Genomic DNA, 19,560 nt, shown 5'->3' on the forward strand with positions numbered 1-19,560 from the left:
AGCGATGATGTGCATAACCGTACACGGCGACCCTTTCAGAGTTTACATTCAGGTGTGATACAATTACTTCTTTTAAAAGTAGTCTTTCTAAAATACATTCCTTAGCAAAAACGGTAAGGGTCTGAAAAGGGCTGCATTGTTTTAAATCAGTCATGGCGGGCGGAGACAGAAAAGGTCTAACACATCTAAGTCCCTTCTGTTCACTCAGCGGTTACCTCTGGGATGAGCTACTTTCGGGCTTAGGTAATTTATTCAATAGAACTGAATGGTTTGACAAACGCTAATTCACCAGGAAAGGGGTAATTTCTCTCTCACTGACAGGATTAAACCTACCAATCATTGACACAACTGCCATTCACTAAGGAGTCCCAAACAGGCTCCCAGTCGTGAGACCCAACATGACAAATGCAAAAGCTGCAACGTTTGTTTCTTTTTTGGTAGCCTATTCTGCCAGTTTGTTCTTCGGCCCTTCCCCCCCACTCTCCCCATACACCTGCCTTTCCTCCTAGCTTTCACTCCTGCTATAGCATGGAAAGGGCAAGCCACTAAGTTAAACCCCAGGACTACAAAGATAAACACAAAACTGCCCTAAAGTTCATCAAAATCTGGGAGGAAAGAAAGACACAACGTGTGCGAACGGTGAACACAGAGTCCTCTATTACGTCACATTAACGTCATACAATTAGTGAGCGGGAAAGGAGGTAGAGGATTCATGGGCTACAACTTTTAGGCTTGGGCCCTTGTAAGCCTCAGATACTGGTTACTCAGGGGTTTTGGTTTGTTTCTTTTGTTTTATTCTTGAAAAAAGCTGCAACTTTCTGCAAGAGTATCATACATCTCTCTAAATGAAAAAAATAGCTTGAACGTCAATTGCAACCCACTGTGGGAGGTCCTCAGACACACGGTTGTAGGCATACCTCCTCATTGACTACAGAGCCTGCTAAGATATTGGGAGACTGGGTATCTCCAATGGAATGATGAGTCTGTTCTTTCTGGCTCCAGGCATTGGGGAACAGGCTGGGACAGGAGAAAACAACGTCCCAGAAAATAGGCAGACTGTTCTAGAGGGAAATAAACAGGTTTCATCTACTCACCTACTAGGTGCCAGGTACAGTCTTAGGTGAGAAGAGAGAGAGAAATGGACAAAACAGAGATCTTGCCCTCCAGAGGAAGTTCTATGTGTTATTCATAAAAGAAAATATGATAATGACTTAGTGGTATGGAGGGCCCATTCAGAATGAATCAGCTCAAATAGAAGCACCAAAATTGCCCTATAGCCCGCAACAGTCTGGTAGCTTACTAAGTAAGCATGCCTTGGTTTACGTCACAGAGGTAGTATCTAGATCACAGCAAAAGCTGCCCAGAAAGTCCTGAGGACAATAAAAGCTAGCGGAAAAGAGAGATTCAGACATCGTTATTTCAAACTGGCTTCCAACAATCCCAAAAGAATACCTGGTTTATTTAAATATATTAGGCTCCTCCTCTGTGCACACGTGTATGCTCAGGAGGCTCAGAAGGAGACAGATGCAAAAGAAATCAGTCCACTGAAGACGGCGAATGCTACGGGAGAGATGCCTACTGAGAAGTAGGAGCGGCCAGAGCAGATACTCTTAAGACCAAATTTGGGGATTAGATGAAGGCATCTATATATGATATCTGAACTGTTTCTTGCAAGACGAGTTAACCATTTCTCTGTATGTGGGGAAGAGAACAGTGAAGGCACATGACACACAAAACACAAGACATGCCATGGGGACACTCCATTCTGTTCAGTCTCTGCACCATGAGGCAGGAGTGCTGGGAGATGAAACTGCCCAAGTGAGTTTGTACATTAAGTTGCTAAGGGGCTTGGGCTTTATTTTATAGGCAAGAAGAGTCACAGAAATGTTTTAGTCCGGGAAACCACTCACACCTTGACTAAGAACGTAGACATCCAGGGGGGCCCTACCCATAGCAAAGGAGGTGGGGCCTTGGGGAAGCATAGCCCTCATGAATGGGATTAGCCCCCTGATAAAAGAGACCCCAAAGAGGTCCCTCATCACTTCTGCCACATGAAGACACAGCAAGAGGACACAGCGAGAGGATGGCCCTCCCAACCAGGAAGTGGAACTCACCAGCCACAGTATCTGCTGATGCCTTAATCATAGACTTCCCAGCCCCGAGAAACGTTTAAGAAAGGAATTCCTGTTATTTAAGCCACCTAGTCTATGGGATTCAGTTATAGCAGCCTGGGTAGACCAAGACAGCTACCCCCACACTCCCACCAGTACTGTAACTTAGAAAAGGGACTTCCCACAGATTTACTGTTTAGTTGTTTTAATTCCATCTGTTGAGGCTGGCTTGACAAGAAGAACATCTACTGCCTACCCTTCTGCCCACCTCCCAGCCTATTCTAAGCATTAGGAGCCTAAATTTTATCTAAACATCATGGTTCTTGATTTATCCCCAGGTTGAACATCACAGAAAATAATTAAGGTTGTTTGGCCAAGTATTTAGAAAGTTTGGGGACTCAAACATTTGAGGTTATTGACTTTTTGTCTCCTTCTCCCACCATGGTTGACTTGAGCCTGACCTGGGGGTGGGGATGACCCTGGACTGAGGCGGCCTATCCTGAGATGATGGTGTGTGCTCAGCATGAGCCTGTCCACCAACTGGATACCCCTTTCCTCTTGTCACCTACTGATAAGGTCCCTGGGAATCCAAATCAGGTATTCAACTCATGCCACCCCTCAACCTGGGATTTCACACTCAACAGTGTGAGAAGCTAGGGTCCGGATGCCCTTGACCATCACAGGATTGACTAGGTGGAATCACTCTAGTGGTCAGAATACCTGTTTAACCCTGAACCTGTAACCTAAGTCAATGGAAATGAAGTCCTGAGATGGAGCCTGCAGGAGACACTGTGTGAAATGACATCAGGAGAGGTCAGAAATGTCTTAAGACTCAGAAAAAAGATGTTACTGAGTCAGGGACACCCAAGACAAACACTAACTTCTAAAGTTACAGCAGAGGTGAGTATAAGGGAGGGCCTATGGCTTGAGTCCTCAAGTTTCCACACAGAGGAGGGGACTTGCCGGGGTAAACTTTATCTCCCAGGTATTACGTCTGCTCCACAGGACACACTCAAACATAATGCCGGGGTCCCTGATTCCAGTTCCTGTTTCCCCGAACGATTCAGATCCGACCCACGATAGTGCTGCCGATCTCAAAAACTTTCAAAACACCCAGAATCATCTCTACCCTTAAGTGTTGGAAAAACAATTATTATAAAATATCTGTTTAAAACAAATTATTGTTTCAAAAGGGCATGGAAGCAGTATCAAATGTGTTCATCTCAATATATTCCTGCAAAGTGTTGGGCGAATTTCTGTACACACAAAAAATACGGAAATTGTAAAAGCTGTAGGTATCTTTCTTGCCAGAAGATGGCGATACAGTCTAGTTATTTACTTAAGACAAACTAAATTTTGCTGCCCAAGCAAATTTAAATAAAGGTTTGAAGCCTAAGCTTCCGAGATGGAGTGCTTTATATCTACAAAATGATAAGCAAAATAAATCAGTTATTAAAAGGCAAAAAACAAAACAAAACAAAACAGGATTTAACAACAACAATGAACTATTTCTCCATTGGTTGCAGTAACCCCGGCTAATCAGAGTGTGGTCTCTGAGTAGCAGCAACACCCGCCTGAGGGCCTCTTAGAAAAGCAGAATCTTAGGGCCACCTGCCTGGGGTCCACAGGCCCTGTTTTCACTGCCACCCTCAGTTCTCTTTTGACCCTTTAGTCTCAACTAAGGTGGTGGGTGGGGGAGGGCAAAATGATGGAGGAAACAAGATTCAAGGGAGCCTAGAAATGAGAAACTGCTTTATTATTCACCTGCTGACTCCCCGTTACATGGCTGAATCTACCCTCATCTGCGATGTGAAGGCACAGGACAGCCACAGCATAGGAAGAGGCTAGCCCTAACGGGGGAGGTGGGTCATCTCCGACCGTGGCCCTTCCCTACTCACTACAACTGAGGATTCAGCTGTGCCTTCCTAAGACTGAAGACGGAGATCAGTTTGAATGATTCCGATTGCCCGTAGGGATTTGGATTTCTTTAACGCTTTCTCAACATGTCACACTGCACTTAGAAACAATGCTCTTTACAGTGATTAGGCTTAGTACGGAATTCTACTTTATGGAGAAAGTATGTAGAAATGTCAAGTTATTCAACATTCATTCTGATTTGGTTAGCCATACTTCTGAAAATCCTAGATTGTCTAGAAGTAACCTCATAAGCCAAAAAGCACAAAATGAGAGCAAATCACTTCAGTCTTTTGTCTCTAATTAAACTGGGCATTTTTTATTTGAATATGTCGCTGTCCCTTGTAGCTCCTCAAACACGTCATAACTTTTTTTCCAAAATAATTCTTCCCCTTCCTGAATACTCATCAGTAACAAAGTCACTGTCCTGATAATCTTCTGTAGAATGCTGGTTGCTTGTTATACAATTATTTGTTCACTTCTATATGTCACATACTAGAAACCAGAGGTTGGAAGGTACAGCCCTGGGCAGTAGAGAGCCTGTATCTTAACAGAACACTTATGTTTCAATTCACAAAATACAAGTTTGTTCTGAGGGTTAAGGGAGCACGGTGGACAGGGTGATTAATTTTGAGAAATGGTTCAGAAAAGTGCTACCAACCCTTAAAGGATGAACAGGAATTTGCCACCAAGAGAGAAGGCAAGGGGCATGACTCCAGCTTTCTCTCTCTGCATAACTAAGTAGTCCATCTTTAATTCAGCTACTTCAGTGGCACCATTTCCTTACCACTCCCAAGTCACCGTTTGCCTCTGAAATTCCAGAGCACTCTCAGTTTGATGCACTCAATTTAGAACTCATGATATTGTTAATGTTGCTTGAATTATTTTTCCCATTTGCCCTCTTGGTGTCATTAACAAGATGTCCTTAGAAAATTTACTTAAGCTTTCTTGAGCTGTTTTCTATTTAGTGAAATAGGTAGCAACATCAGATCATCTCTGAACTCCGTGGCATTACCAATTTATGCAGAGATTCCAAGAGGAATGGGCTCTATCTTTACTGAACTGTCTGCTCCTGAAAGGCAGGATCACCTGCAAATTTCTAAATGCCCTAGGAAAAAGACTTATGGTGTAAGGAGTACATCTTCTAGAATGAATCCCATGGAAAAATATATTGGAAATTAGCATGTGGTGTTCAAGTGGCCCAAATCACAGAGTCCATTACATTAGCTTTGCTCTATTCCATGGTCCCCCAACAAACCCCCAACCCTCATGAGGCTATGGGGAGACCAGACCTAGGGACTGACTACACTTCAGGGCAAAATGAACCTCACTCCTGAAAATCTCCTCCAGTGATGAGATCCAGTCTTAGGATCATTACCGTATGAAGATTATCACTCACCAACTTAAAAAAGCAGGATGTTGAAATTAGGTATCTGCTTATAACCCATTGCCCTGTTGTCCACAATGATCAAAGATTTTTAACAGAAAAATTTATCAAGAATTTTAAAGGAAAGAAAGAAAGGGAGAAAAAATATTGTTTTTATATCACAAGCTCTCATAAGAGAAGCTTTATTATAATTAATCCATTCTGGAAAATGCCCAATATCCCTAGTTGTAAGAACATCATTCTGGACTGTTGGGTCAACCCTAATTATATGATTCCCCTCCTTATGTGGGGTAATCAAACAGTTTCAAATCTTTACTTTTTAAGTGTGAAACCTCAAGGGTTCTCACCTCAAAATGTAAAATGTGCACTTAGTGGACAGAGAAAATATTTTACCATCCAATCTCACATGAAAATAGAAAAAAATCAAAGCCAGTGAAGAGTCTTGATAAGAAGCATCAGAGGAGGAAGAGAAGTATATGAGGAGACAAAAGCCTAGATTCCAGAACAAATTCTGTCCTCTAAAGATCTGTGTAACTTCAGGTATGTCATTACACATAAGTGTTCTTAGGCTACTTATTTATCCTCGAATGAGGTTGTTATTAATTATGCTACAAGATTTGGGCAGAGACCAAATGAAACCTTTAGAAGGTGATATTTTTTTTTAATTTTTTTTTAATTTTTTTTTCAACGTTTATTTATTTTTGGGACAGAGAGAGACAGAGCATGAACAGGGGAGAGGCAGAGAGAGAGGGAGACACAGAATCGGAAACAGGCTCCAGGCTCTGAGCCATCAGCCCAGAGCCTGACGTGGGGCTCGAACTCACGGACCGCGAGATCATGACCTGGCTGAAGTCGGACGCTTAACCGACTGTGCCACCCAGGCGTCCCTTGAAGGTGATATTTTTGATAGTATTGGTGGCATTTGTTGTTAATGATCATTGGGAATGATGAGTGATTCACTGTTCTCACTCTCCTCTGAGGGGAGGGACAAAAGTGGTCAGGTCTAACCTACAACGAGAAGCAATAAAGAGAAGTTCGTTAAGAGTTTCCTACCTATAAGAGTTAAGAAATTCTGAAACATATTAAATAAGAGATTTGGGGATGACCTTTTTTGAGAATCTGTAAGGGAGATGTGAGCAGTTAGGCTTCTGATGCATCTCTGGTATGGTGGAAGCTGAGGGATAAATCATAGAACCTCTAGGTTTTGCCTAACCCGGAAACATGGATGGCTGTCCCCTACTGCAGCAACAGTCACCATGTCCCTGAGAAACTGGTTGTCTTCCATTGCTTGTCCTAGGTGGTGCTGTTTTAAATTGGTGTTGAGAACTATTTTCTTTTTTTTTTAATATGAAGTTTATCGTCAAATGGGTTTCCATATAACACCCAATGCTCATCCCAACAGGTGCCCTCCTCAATCCCCTCACCCACCCTCCTCTCCCTCCCACTCCCCATCAACCCTCAGTTTATTCTCAGTTTTTAAGAGTCTTATGGTTTGGCTCCCTGCCTCTCTAACTTTATTTCCCCCCTTCCCCTCCCCCATGGTCTTCTGTGAAGTTTCTCAGGATCCACATAGGAGTGAAAACATCTGGAATCTGTCCTTCTCTGTATGACTTATTTCACTTAGCATCACACTCTCCAGTTCCATCCATGTTGCTACAAAAGGCCATATTTCATTCTTTCCCATTGCCATGTAGTATTCCATTGTGTATCTAAACCACAATTTCTTCATCCATTCATCAGTTGATGGACATTTAAACACTTTGGGATGCAGCAAAAGCAGTCCTGAGAGGAAAATACACTGCAATCCAGGCCTATCTCAAGACACAAGAAAAATCCCAAATACAAAATCTAATGCACACCTAAAGGAAACAGAAGCAGAAATTATGGAGAACTATTTTCAAGAGAACTATTTTCAAGTTAAACTCATGAAAACGACTCACCTGGTTGCCTCCGCTCTTGGGGTTCACAAACACAAGCAAGGGCTTCATGAGTGGAGAAGAGATAGGTTTTATCACAAAAGGTCGACCTTTGTTTTCCTGCTGAAGGAAGAAAGCACTATTGAGACATCCATCCATGACTCAGACAAGTGGCCTGGAAGCAATGGAAGGGAGTAATTACCAGAACCCCCACCGGCCCTAACCCTTGCTCCTCCAAAATAAAAAAGCTACATCTTGTTTTACACGGCTTACTCTAAAAAAGACAGTCCATATAAAGCTTAGAAAAAGGATCTCAAGCTATAATTTTCCCTTGGGAAGTAAGCATGCTTCTGATTTGACTCTGTACACTCTGAGCATTCTAGAAATGTTAGCTCTTCATCTTTATCTTCATCATCTTTGGGATGACACTTCCATGGACAAGTGCAAATGCTCTGATTCTGAAGCAGCAGGAGGTTATAGAGAGGGAGACATCTTAAAGAAACAGAGAGGATTCCAATGTGGTCACAGGGTAGAGAAGGAGGGAAGAAGGGTAGAAAACTTATCAGAAAAATAAGCTTGGGCCAGATCACATCGGACAGGGATGGCTACAGTAAGGAGGATGTAGTTCACCGGGACATAGTCCTGAAATACTTACTTCAGTTCCTCTTTTACTGGCTTTTCTTTTAAAGCTTGTTCTCTTCTTCTTCCGATTTGAAGCCTTCAGCGAGTTCTGTAGGGAAAGAAGGAAACACCTGAGCCCAGAGGCAGACAGCCCAGGAGCTTCCCATGCAGAACCATGTAGGAGGTGAGGGCAGCACATGCTGTTCCACGCATGCTTCTCATGCTTTGACACTTCCAAGCCACTGTTCATGGGTAAGCCACAGACAGAAACCAGTCGAGTGCTTCAGAGTGAGCGACTGACTCCCCACCACACGGAGAGGCAGGGAGTTAGAACCCTGGAGGCTCTCATGGACTCACATAACAACACATGTTATACCTGCCAACCCTCCCAGTAAAAATGGAAGAATCCCAAATTCTCTGAGGGGCTCCAGTCTCCCGCCCAACCAGGTCCGTCTCCCGCCCAACCAAGTTCAAGTTCATCTCCTGGTATGGAGATCACCTATGTGGAAATGTAAAAAAGGAGGCCATTTTTCATGTTTTTCTATTTTCTTTTTTTTTTTTTTCTGTTTACTTTTTTTGGCAATGACCTTTCTAGTAATAGTCATACAGTGATTCAACCCTAAGGGAACATTATGATTCAACTATCCTATCAGCACTGATGGCTAAGTTTTAAAATGCAGAGATAAGACTCACCTTAAGTTACTTCTATTACTAGAGTGACATCAGTGCTCTCTTTCTCTAAAGACCTATTGGTTTAAAATGTCTTCTCTCTCCTGGTAGCCTTGATTTGTCCTTCTCATAGAAGTGCCTCCAACTTGTTGAAATACAGTGACCCCCAAATTTACTTTCCCTGTTTTTCTCTTTCTTGGAATTATACGGACCACAACTTTCTGATTACTTCAACTAACTCTTAATATATGATACAGACGCTTCGCGAAGAACCTCTCTTAGGGGACAGTCACAACTCACTGGTTTAATTAGTGGAGAGTCAGTAATTAATTAGATTGCCATCTTCACAAAGGCAAGATGTTACTATCACATCATAGATGTTTAACAAATGTTGAAAGCCTGAAACACAGAATTCTTAACTTAAAAGTTTATATGAGCATACACACATGCATTGCTTGAGCAGTTAAAGATTCTCAAACAGCTTCAAGAAACTTAGAGACCTACTCTTACTTTGCGGGGTATTTCTTTTCTTAGAGCATTCAAAATAAACCTCACTCTAGAGTACACATATTAACACATTTGAATTAGCAAGAATGAAGCTATTTAACTTTTATTTTACTTTCATATGGACCATAAAAAAAAACAAAAATAAAAACACGCTGCTCTGTAGCTGGAGCTCGTCGAGGATGAAGGAAATTTTCTTGAAGCACCATTTGTCCCAAAGTTTTCTTCCCCCATCAGATTAAAAGAGTTTTCAGGCTCTGAGTCTCACCAGAGGAGAGAGATCCAGAAGTTCATGGGTGCTTTAGACCAAAGGTCATTTCTCACCACTCACTGTAGACTATACTTCTCCTGCAAAAAGAGCTCCAAGTTTCTGAATTCCTCTTTAAATGGGTCTGCTATCACATTCCACTTTGGAAAAACTTTCGCATTATTAAAGTCTTTCCCATATTTTAACTACTTTGTTTAAAAAGGGAAGAAAAACCATCTGGAAAAAACCATCTGGTAATTTTAAACACTTAATTGGCCAAATGTCCCAAGAAGAATCCGAGAGACTGTTAGGATGTCAATTAATGATACTGCGTGGTTCTCAACCAATCACACACGTTGGCCTCATCCAGGGTTCTTTTAAAAATGCTGACACGTGGACCTCCAAATACTCTTTTGTTTGGGGTGAAGCCCAGGCAAACATACTTTTCAAAAGCTCCCCAGGCAACTCTAGTGCATAGCCAGAGCGGAGAACCTCTGAAGTCAAAGGGAAAAGTGAGGAGACATACATACTGCACTAAAGCACAATACCAATGGGATGAGGAGCATGAGCTGTGGAATCTGACCTGCTGGATGTTAGTTCTGGGTCTTCCGGTTACGAGATCTAGGACCTTGGCCAAGGAAGTCAAGCTTTTGAAATGACAGTCTCTTAATTTTTAAAATGAAGGTGATAATACCTACCTCATGGGACAGTTGTGAAGTTTAAAGGAAAAAAGGTATGTGAAGCAGTTAGCTTGGTGTCGGCCCATGATAAGCACCTCCATCAATGTGGCCTCATTCACAGCTGTATATCTCCAGCACTGAGCCCAAATGCCTGGCACCTCGAATCATTGTTGAAATGAATCAGTATTTTAATTCCCAGCACTTACTGAGTCTTTCCTGATATTGGAAAGGATCCCCTGGAAGTGAATGCTTGCCTCCTAGCTTCTTTGTTGTTTTAGTTCATTTATTGCCCAGAGCAAGGTAGGGAGCCAAGTGCTTTCAGGAACACACTACAGGCCTTGGTTCCTGGCCTGAGTTCCTGGCCTTGGTTCCTGAGTCAGTATCTAAACTCTAAGAGAGAAGTCTAATGGTTCAGGCTAAGATTGTTTCCCAAACTTGCCTCATCACAGAAATCACAGTTCTCCAGGTGATTCTGCTGATCAAGCATGTTTGGGAAACAGAGTTAGCAAAACACATCAAAAGAAGACTTGATGTCTGAAAACAGAGCAGGCAAGGAACTCAACTCTAATAGGGAACAGACATACACAATGGCCTTTTTAACACAGATGCAGCAAATACAAATGCTTCTGGGCCTCATGGAGCCAAATGCATGTGAGGTCCTCTTCATCTCACAGAACAAAAAGGGAGCCAAGATGAAGCACAGTGATTGACTTACAGTACCTGGATGCTTCTATGTGAGCTCTGAGTTAAGCTTACAGCCCTATGGATAGTCAAATAGCAAAAGATAAGCAGTATGGAATTTCACAGCACACCTTGAAATTCTTGAGGCTTCCTTCTGTTCATGTGTATATATGTATCTTGGTCCCAACATAGAACTTCTTTTAGAAAGTATCATCATAACAGATGGATGTGAAAGCAGATTTGGGTTGTGTTTCAGCCATGACAAGATAAGTCACCTCGTCTTGCTAATCTAAGACATTGCTCATCCTGCCTGGGTCAGTCTTGTTGTGAGAGTTAAAATAGCAGGCTTTTCAAGAACATAAAAATTATGCCAAGAAGTTATATTTTCGAATTGTTGGTGCTGTTATTCAAGAAACCAGCAGTGCATGTACTGCATTCAAAAACAAAGCATCCCCGGCATCAAGGGCAGCTAACTCAGTGATACAAAGGCTTCATTTAGCAAGTTCAATACCATCCAAATGGTGAAATGCTGTACCCTCATGTGGATTTTTGCATTCTTCAGATTGTAACTGCATCTACCACTGTATGTTATGTGCCCACTCTTTTGTTCAAGTCCTAAGAATAAAGGCTTTTTTTTTAAATAACCAGGTATTGAGGCAGTATTATTTCGCTACAGAAATAATCCTACCAACAAAGTCTCTGTCATAGTTAGGACTCCTTCTTGGGCTGTTGAAAAATGCCTGTGGGTCAATCACTCAACTGTGAATAAAACTTAACTACCTGTTATTACTCTTCAGGGATTTTCCCAGGTTATGAGATCACAAAGGACTGGTTGTAACAAGAGATCTAAACAGAAGACATCTCACACTTCATCATCCCAAATGAAGCCTTCTCTCATTGTACACCAGACAAAACTCTGATGGATTACAGGAGAGGCATGGACTTGGGTCTATTAGAGAGCACTCTTATTCTGCCCTGTTCTAGCTGTAACACTGGGACAGGAGTTGTCCTGAGGACAGGCAAGCAGAGAAATAAAGAAAACGAATTCCAAAAGATAAGGACAGGGTCTCAGCCGTTTCTCAGACATGTTTGGTTAAATTACAGCAAGTGTTGGCTAACCTTTAGAACTGACCAAAGGAAATGGCCTGAGAAATTTTGACAGATACAGTTGGTCATAGCTGTTACATATCCTGGGTCTCAGTCTCCAGCATTTCAGCATTATCCAATAAGGAACAGGGACATGAAGAAACATGAAGAAAGCCCATATAGGCTAGGAAGGAGTTGACTGCAGCATTTTTTGTAAGTAGGCCATTAGAAACAGTACAAATACCCATCAGTGGGGAGTTGGTTAAATAAACTGTAATATATTCACGGTATGAAATACATACAGCAGTTTAAAAAGTTAAATCTAGATGTATTAATATAGACTTTTGCTCAAGATCATTCTTAATGAGGAAAGGCCAGTTTTAAAGTATTATATACGGAATAATGCCATTTATTAAAAACACATACCTCTGGTCTCCTATAACTTGACCCCACCAAAAATTCATGTAACCCAGGTCTTTCTCCATCAGCTCCAAGTGCTTGCACTAGTAGTTCAACATCTTTAATTTGTTTATCTGATCAAAATATTATCCTCTAACACTTCCTGTCGAGAGGAAAAGCCCTGACATCTGTAACATGAACTATAACATTGACTTCATTAAATGCATGAACAGATTTGTGCTTGGTTCTTAAAGTTTGGTTTTCTTTTAATTTTTTACTGTCATCTAAAATCTATCATCTTTTATTTTCTAGGTCCCTCCAAAGAATTTGGTGATGAAACCCAGCAAACCATCCAGACCAGCCCTCACTCCCCTTACCATCAAGGCTCCACACAGCTGGTCACAGAGTGACGATCTACTCAGAAGCAGCCATCTTTTAACAGATCAGGAAAATACATGGTTTAAATCCACCTCTTTGCAGCCTGCTTTTCCTGACCTTAATACACTCAAAATTGGTTTCTTCCTCTCTAGAGTCATTTGTTTAGACACAAACATCACAAATAAAGCTGGCTTTATTTGGGGATCCACCTTAACTGTTGTTCTCAGATGTTCTATAAACCTGTACTGTCCTTCCTCATCCCTCTTCCCAGTGAGGTCCCTCACGTCCTTCAAAACCAAGCACAAACAACATTTTCTGTTTAACCTACAATGATCCCCAGAACCCAAATTGCTCAAGTCTGCTTCATGTTTCCGCCTCATTCCTACATCTCGGGTCACACTTCCACTCCCTGTGTGGCCTCTCACAGACCATGGCTAGTTCCACCAACCTGTGAGATCTCTTCTTGCCACCACTGTGCGGATCCCTCCTAAAAGATGCACACCAATGACAAAGGCAAACCTTCCCGTTATGTGAGACCACTCTTTTCATTAAGGATTTACACGTGGCTGAATTCCTCTTCCAGAATCCACAAATTCTCTGCCTAATGATTTAGTTCACTCTTCTGTGTCCACTCTTCGTGGACATCAGGTGAATATCTGATTCATCTCTGGGCCTCCCACTGCACATAGTGGCATCCGTGAATGTACTTAAATATCTACTTCGTTCAGTTCAGAGTATCTTCTTGTTTTTAAGCAGTATCTTCCAATATAGAAATATACAGAAAAAAATATACATGAATTCTACAAGTAGGAAAAACATTTTGTCTGCTGTCCTCCATCTAATTTCCAAATTCTTTTTTAAATTGTTTCTCAAAGTCCCCAACGAAGTCTTTAAACTGCCTGCTTCCACACCATCGCTAACAGCTTGCCACCCACACTCCTCAAACTATAGTTTCATGGTCATCAATGATCTAGTCCCAAACACAAAGACTTTTCTCAATCCATGATTTTTTAACGTCTTCAGAATTTCACATTGATGACTGCCCTCTTTTTCTTTCTGTTTTTAATAACGAAACTCTGTGTTCTCTCCCTGTTTTGTAGGATTCTCTTCCTCCTTTCACTTTCTTGTTGTAGATGCTCACCCAGTCTGCTTCAGTTCTCCAGTTCAGTAAATGAATAGCTCTTGACTCTCTCCCATGGGATAAGAATCATGCTAGTGAACACACAATCCCACTACAGTATATAATACAACAGTTACAGTGGCATTTCAAGGGCCACTCGAGAGCACAGACAACAGGGTACCAGACAACAGGCTGTGGCCCCTATGCTGCCTCTCTCCCCATGAGAATCATTTTCCCATTTCCTCTCATTGTAATACGGACGGGTCAGGGAACAATAACTTCTGTCCTGATCCCCGTGTGACTGTTCAAGGTTCACCTCTGTTGATGTAGAACTTTATTTGATATCCTATACTCAACAAGGAAAATAACAAGAGTTAACATTTATTGAGACTTACAGTGAGCTAGGTGCTGTTCTACGTGCTTTATTTTTTTTTACTTTTTAGCTCATTAGACCTCATGAAAACCCTATGAATTCGGTACTAGTATTATTTACATTTTGAAGATGAAAAGTTGAGGAGTTTTAATTCTTTGAGATTGTGTAAGTTATTAAATACCAGAGCAAGCATATGAATCTAGGCGATCTGACTCATAAGCTAGAGCTCTTAAGCACTACTGTATTGCCCCCCAAGCTCATCATACACCGGATTTCAAAGAGAATTTAGTTAATTGATTACTTCTTTTTTGAGGTCCATAGGACGAGGGATACCAAAATTTTTAAAGATAGGTGACTTAGCAAGGATTGTTATAGTAAGACTGTGAGGCAGCAAATGAGCTTGGTTTCCAGTCTCAGAATTCCTGGGTTCAAATATTACCTCAAACTAGTTAATAACTTTACGGCCCTGGATAATTTATTTGCCTTCAATTCCTCACTTCTCAGCTACAATATGGGATTAGGATACCTGCCTCATAGGGTTCCATGATGGTGAAACGAGATACTGAAAGTAAAGTACTTGAAATAGTTCCTGATACATATAAAAGCATTCATAAGTGTTAGCTATCCTTGTTCTCATTATTACACTGTTCTGAATCATAAAAGGACAATAAAAACATGTGTGATGAAAACAGACTGCGAACCGTATCTACCATCCTCCATTAAAAGTAACCAAGATTCCTTAGAGAAATGGCTGCTTGCAGGTATGAACAGGAAATGCTTAAGATGATCCTGGAACATGGTGTGATTCGTGAAACAAAGGAAGGTATCAAAAACATCATGGCTTATGAAAAATGGAGATAAAAGCCATCTGGAAGGGGTTCTAACTGGTAAATGATAAAACAATATGAATATAAAAAAAATGATGCCAATGGACTGAAACATGATATGTTATATATGTATATATATATACACATATATATATACATATATAACATGAGGTAAGTTAATAATTCATAAAGATACTCTCCACAAACCACCACCACCACCACTGTTAGCCAACTAATAAAGTTGGTAAGGTACCAAGCAATTATTCTGAAAATTTACAAATAAAGCATTTGTCATGTATTAGCTTTTGTCATGATTAGCTTACAAATCAAGCATTTGTCATGTATTAGCTTTATTTTTTAGTTCCCTTATTACCAGCAGAAAAATAAAGAAGAGTACAAATTAGAAAAACCAACTCTTGGTAACCTCTAATAAAATAATAGTAAGTTAGGTAATCATCCTTAACGGATCAAACAGATGAAAGGCTCATGGACAACTTTTTAATAGATGGCTTAAAAGGATAGCTCCAGAACTCATTGATGAGTCTTAGAGCTAAGAGTGAACAATCTCATATTCTGTTCCTTTGAAAGCAACACTACAGAAATACACCACCCCGATGTAGTGCAAACTAGTCTCACAGCCTCACGAGTATAATTTTGGATACAGCACCCTTGCTGGTATCATTCTCCTGCCTGCTCTTTCCTCTCTTCTCCATCGATCTAAATCCCACCCATCTTTAAAGAGGTAGAATAAAACCCACCTCCTTCATGAGGCTCTCGCCCTGATCTTTCCTTAAGAGAACTACATAGTTCTTCAGAGCAAGGATCACCACATATTACATCACAATGCCTAGTAGCTTTCCCGAAACCATCAAGGTTTTCAGTGAAAACATATTGGTTGAACTGAAAATTTAATATAAAGTTCTTGGAGACACTACTGAATTTCAGGGGTTGGGGAACCAAAGGGTAGTAAAGAAGTAAAAAGGTTAGATTTTTTAAGTTAACACTAAATTGAACATCGGTACACTTGAATTTCAAACACAGTGCTATACTTGCTATCACCTTGGGCACCTCCTTTAACAGCTCTTAGCATTTGGCTCTAAAATGTAAGATGAGAAAGCTAAGGCTCCCATTGTTTAATGTACAGATCTTGCACTTGCCTCTGGAAAAGATTTCCCAAGGGCTTTCACGGATTGTAACATGGAAAGATTATTACTAAGTGTTACTCATCAACAGAAGCTGAACTTAAATAAAAACACACAAAGCAAAAGTGTCCATGATCCACCAGTTTTTAAAATAAAACTGAGTCAATGAGAATAAAATGCATGATGATTCTGAAGACCATATAAAGTAGGACTGCCACAGGTTATGAAGATATTACACTCAGTAGGACATCCTAAAGTAGCTGCATCCCCAGGGGAGGTACCACCTTTCCCCCATCACATTAAAAGTCTGCCATCCCATACCTTGGAGCTAATGGTCTAAGATGTCTAGTACAAAGGTAGAAATTTTGCTGTCAAAGATTATGACCTTGTTGAGAAACCACTAAGGTTTCCCAGAATATTGCAGAGACACTCTAGGACAGAATGTACAACAAGAATTGAATACAGAATGAGATTAGGTATTAAGAGGATAAATTCTACTTTGCCTTAAGAAAAGAGTGTTGCTCTCTGAGCAGGCCTTGTGTATTTAGGAAGGTCATGACCCACAGTCTGCCGGTCAGGTTGGAAGTGGTGGTAATCTCAACCAAACACGGAAGCCTGCACAGTTTGCCCTCACATTCACTCCCTGGGGATGCCCAGGCTGGAAGAGAAGAGAGTTGTGTAAGAAATTAGCTGCACCCACCACTTGTATTTAATGAATTCAGGAGAACACCCAAAGAGAATATCATTAGCACATGAATGGGAAGGAAACATTCCTGCTGTGGAACTTTGATTTCTTTGGGAAAGGGAGGCTGGTTCCATGAGAGAGCCCAACTGCAGTAAAGTGATGGGCTAATGGAATGTACCCGGGAAGCTGAGCATGGGGCTGTGGGGATGAGTGAGCAGAGATTTTTAGGAACCCCCAAAAAAATTCAGGGCAAGAAAAGCAAGAAGCAGCAGTTCCTTCTTCTCTGCACAGGCTCAGCAGCACCAGGGTCCCAGAAGTTACCTGAGGTTTCTTCACCTTAATGATCCAGGTGGGCGGGACAATGACAGCAGCATGAGCCCCCAGGGAGCAGGGTTCTTCAATGTGATGCAGCATGAAGCAGGTCACCTTATTGTGAAACTGAGGAGAAAAATAGGCCAGTAAACAAATCCAGGAATCATACATGGGCACAAGGAGTAAGTACATGTGCACGTGCGCACTCGCCCACAGGCACAGACACTGAGGACACACGCTCCTTATCACTACCCAAACAGCCCTGGAAGTGAGCAGATTTTGAATTCGTTCCACTTTACAAACAGATAAAGAAATCAATCTTGTAGGTCAAGGCCAGCTAAAACTTTATAAGCTTTTAATAGGATATTTACATAACGAGGTCTCGAATGCTTCTATTAATCCTAGCCCTGCATATAATTTTGTTGCACTTGACTTGTGCTGGTCACAGACTAGACGGGAAACAGTATTGAGGAGGAAATGAAGGCAAGCAGAAGAGTAGTTCCTCTCTTTTTGCTAATCATAGATGTAAATCCACCTGGGGTAGTCCCTCCAGTTTAGGACACCCAGGAAAGAAGCAAGAGGTCTCTTCTAGAGAGTTCTTAACTCAAGGGGAAACAAAGAGATTGCCTCTGCTGGGTTTGTTTGGGGCTGCCGAAAAATAAAACGAACCTATTACACTTGGCAAATCTAAAATGCTGCCTGTTTTTGATAGGAAGGAAGTAAATGTAGACTGATGATCGTAGCAATACTTCAGGATTAGTGGTTAAACTCTGTACCAACAGACTAAGTGACCATAGGCCAATCACATTTTCAATCCTCTTTTGTGTGTAAAGTGATAGTGATGTGTGATAATAATATTTTCCTAATAAACAAAATCCACATGCTACCATAATTATGGGCCTTAAAGTTTTAATCAGGGATTTTTTAAAAACCTTAACATCAGTTTCTACCGCATTATACTTAATGGAACCGTAATTTGTCATCATAACTGGAACAATTTTAAGAATAGGAGGGAGCACTAATAATAATTACGTTGCAACAAAAGACATAAATTAGGTCGGTCTCTGGAAAACTGGCAAATATGGCCACCCCAATCCTGTCATAGAATCTGCCTTCATTTCTGCCTATCGTCAAGGTCTGATGTGGTCCAGTAGAAAATTACTAATTAAGTATAAATACAAAATAAATTATTAATTTCCCCTACCATCAGTTATTTGTGATCTCCAAACTATGATGCACTAGAGAAATATTATTTGAATACCTTCTTTAAAAACTGATTTTCTTTCAGCAATTCAGATAAACCCATAAATGCCCATTTTCATTGCATTTCTAAAATGGCCAGGATCTCCGAGACAGCCTGTTTCAACTCCTAATTTGTACTTGTGTCGTCTCCAATCTAGACAGAGAGCTACGTCCAAAAGTGCATAACTTTTACAAGGTGAGTCAGAGCCTAAACCCGAAAGCCCAGCTCTCAAATCCAGTTTGTTTGTTTGTTTGTTTTTTCCTGCTGCCAGAAGTGCCTACAGAGGGCACTTATTTGACATTAGATATCCTAGAAGGAATTACCTGTAGGGCTAAAATGTATCACCAATGTAATTTGTCTTAAATTTTTATATTTCTAATTCTTGCAAAATCACCTACAATGGGATTCAATTGGACTATGAATTAATGTAAAGACAACACGTGCTCCAGGTGAAGTGGGATTGAGTTCCTAAATTAATGGACTCTGGATAAACCATCTCACCACAGCCTGGAAGTTCCAGCATCGGAACAGATGCAGCCTATAGGAGCCCACGCTGCCAATACTCTCCCACAGGTGGCGTCTCAACAGATCAGGGAAATCAGCAGCACATATACTGTTAGGGACACCTGAAACCTGAATCAGCTTCTTTGTCTCTAGGTGGAGATAGTGCCTTGACGGAATAGGATAGTTTCATTCAAGAACTAGAATGACCTTATATTTGTGAGCAGATTCTTGAACAAAGATTATTTGTGTAAAAATTAACTGAAAGGAGATGGAAATGCCTAGAAAATGTGGCAGGATAGGGACACAGCAAGCACTGAGCTTTCCAGACTAGTGCAACCCTATCTACTGACAATAGGTTCTCCTGATACGTGGGGGCCTAGGGAAATTATGCTACAGAGACTGGGTCAAACTTTATAAAATTCCCAAAGTTCAAAAGCAGCTGACCTACAAACATGTCACTTTTATGTGTTTCACCTAAATTCATCTGCTCTGGCCCTGTGGGCTAGGTTGGCTCGTTAAATCTCATGTGTGTAGGGGGCCAGTCTTCCTGCAAACCCTTAGGTGAAATACTGCAGCCCTGTCTTTTCAGGTTGTCTGTGCAATGAACAGACTCTGTCCCAATTACACAGTCATTCAACAAAGTAGGTGAACTGAGAGATTAGAGCAGGGGTCTGGAAACTTTTTCTATAAAAGGCCCGGATAGTAAATAGTTGAGCTTTATGGGGCCATACTGTCTCTGTGGCAACTATCAACTTTGCTAT

The 19,560-nt window shown here is 41.2% G+C and overlaps 1 protein-coding gene across 3 annotated transcripts in view; it reads right to left on the reverse strand.

Moving 5' to 3' along the window:
- Positions 1-19,560, reverse strand: part of DGKI (diacylglycerol kinase iota) — a 455,508-nt gene that overhangs the window by 211,074 nt on the left and 224,874 nt on the right. For all 3 annotated transcript variants that reach the window (XM_047850207.1, XM_047850206.1, XM_047850208.1), the window contains 3 exons: positions 17,062-17,178; positions 7,984-8,058; positions 7,353-7,451 (listed from right to left, as the gene is read on the reverse strand). In XM_047850207.1, coding sequence (XP_047706163.1) covers positions 7,353-7,451; positions 7,984-8,058; positions 17,062-17,178 — 291 coding nt within the window. The remainder of the gene's footprint in view (positions 1-7,352; positions 7,452-7,983; positions 8,059-17,061; positions 17,179-19,560) is intronic.

Source organism: Prionailurus viverrinus, chromosome A2 (genome assembly GCF_022837055.1).
Source record: "Prionailurus viverrinus isolate Anna chromosome A2, UM_Priviv_1.0, whole genome shotgun sequence".
In the NCBI taxonomy this organism is placed as follows: Eukaryota; Metazoa; Chordata; class Mammalia; order Carnivora; family Felidae; genus Prionailurus; species Prionailurus viverrinus.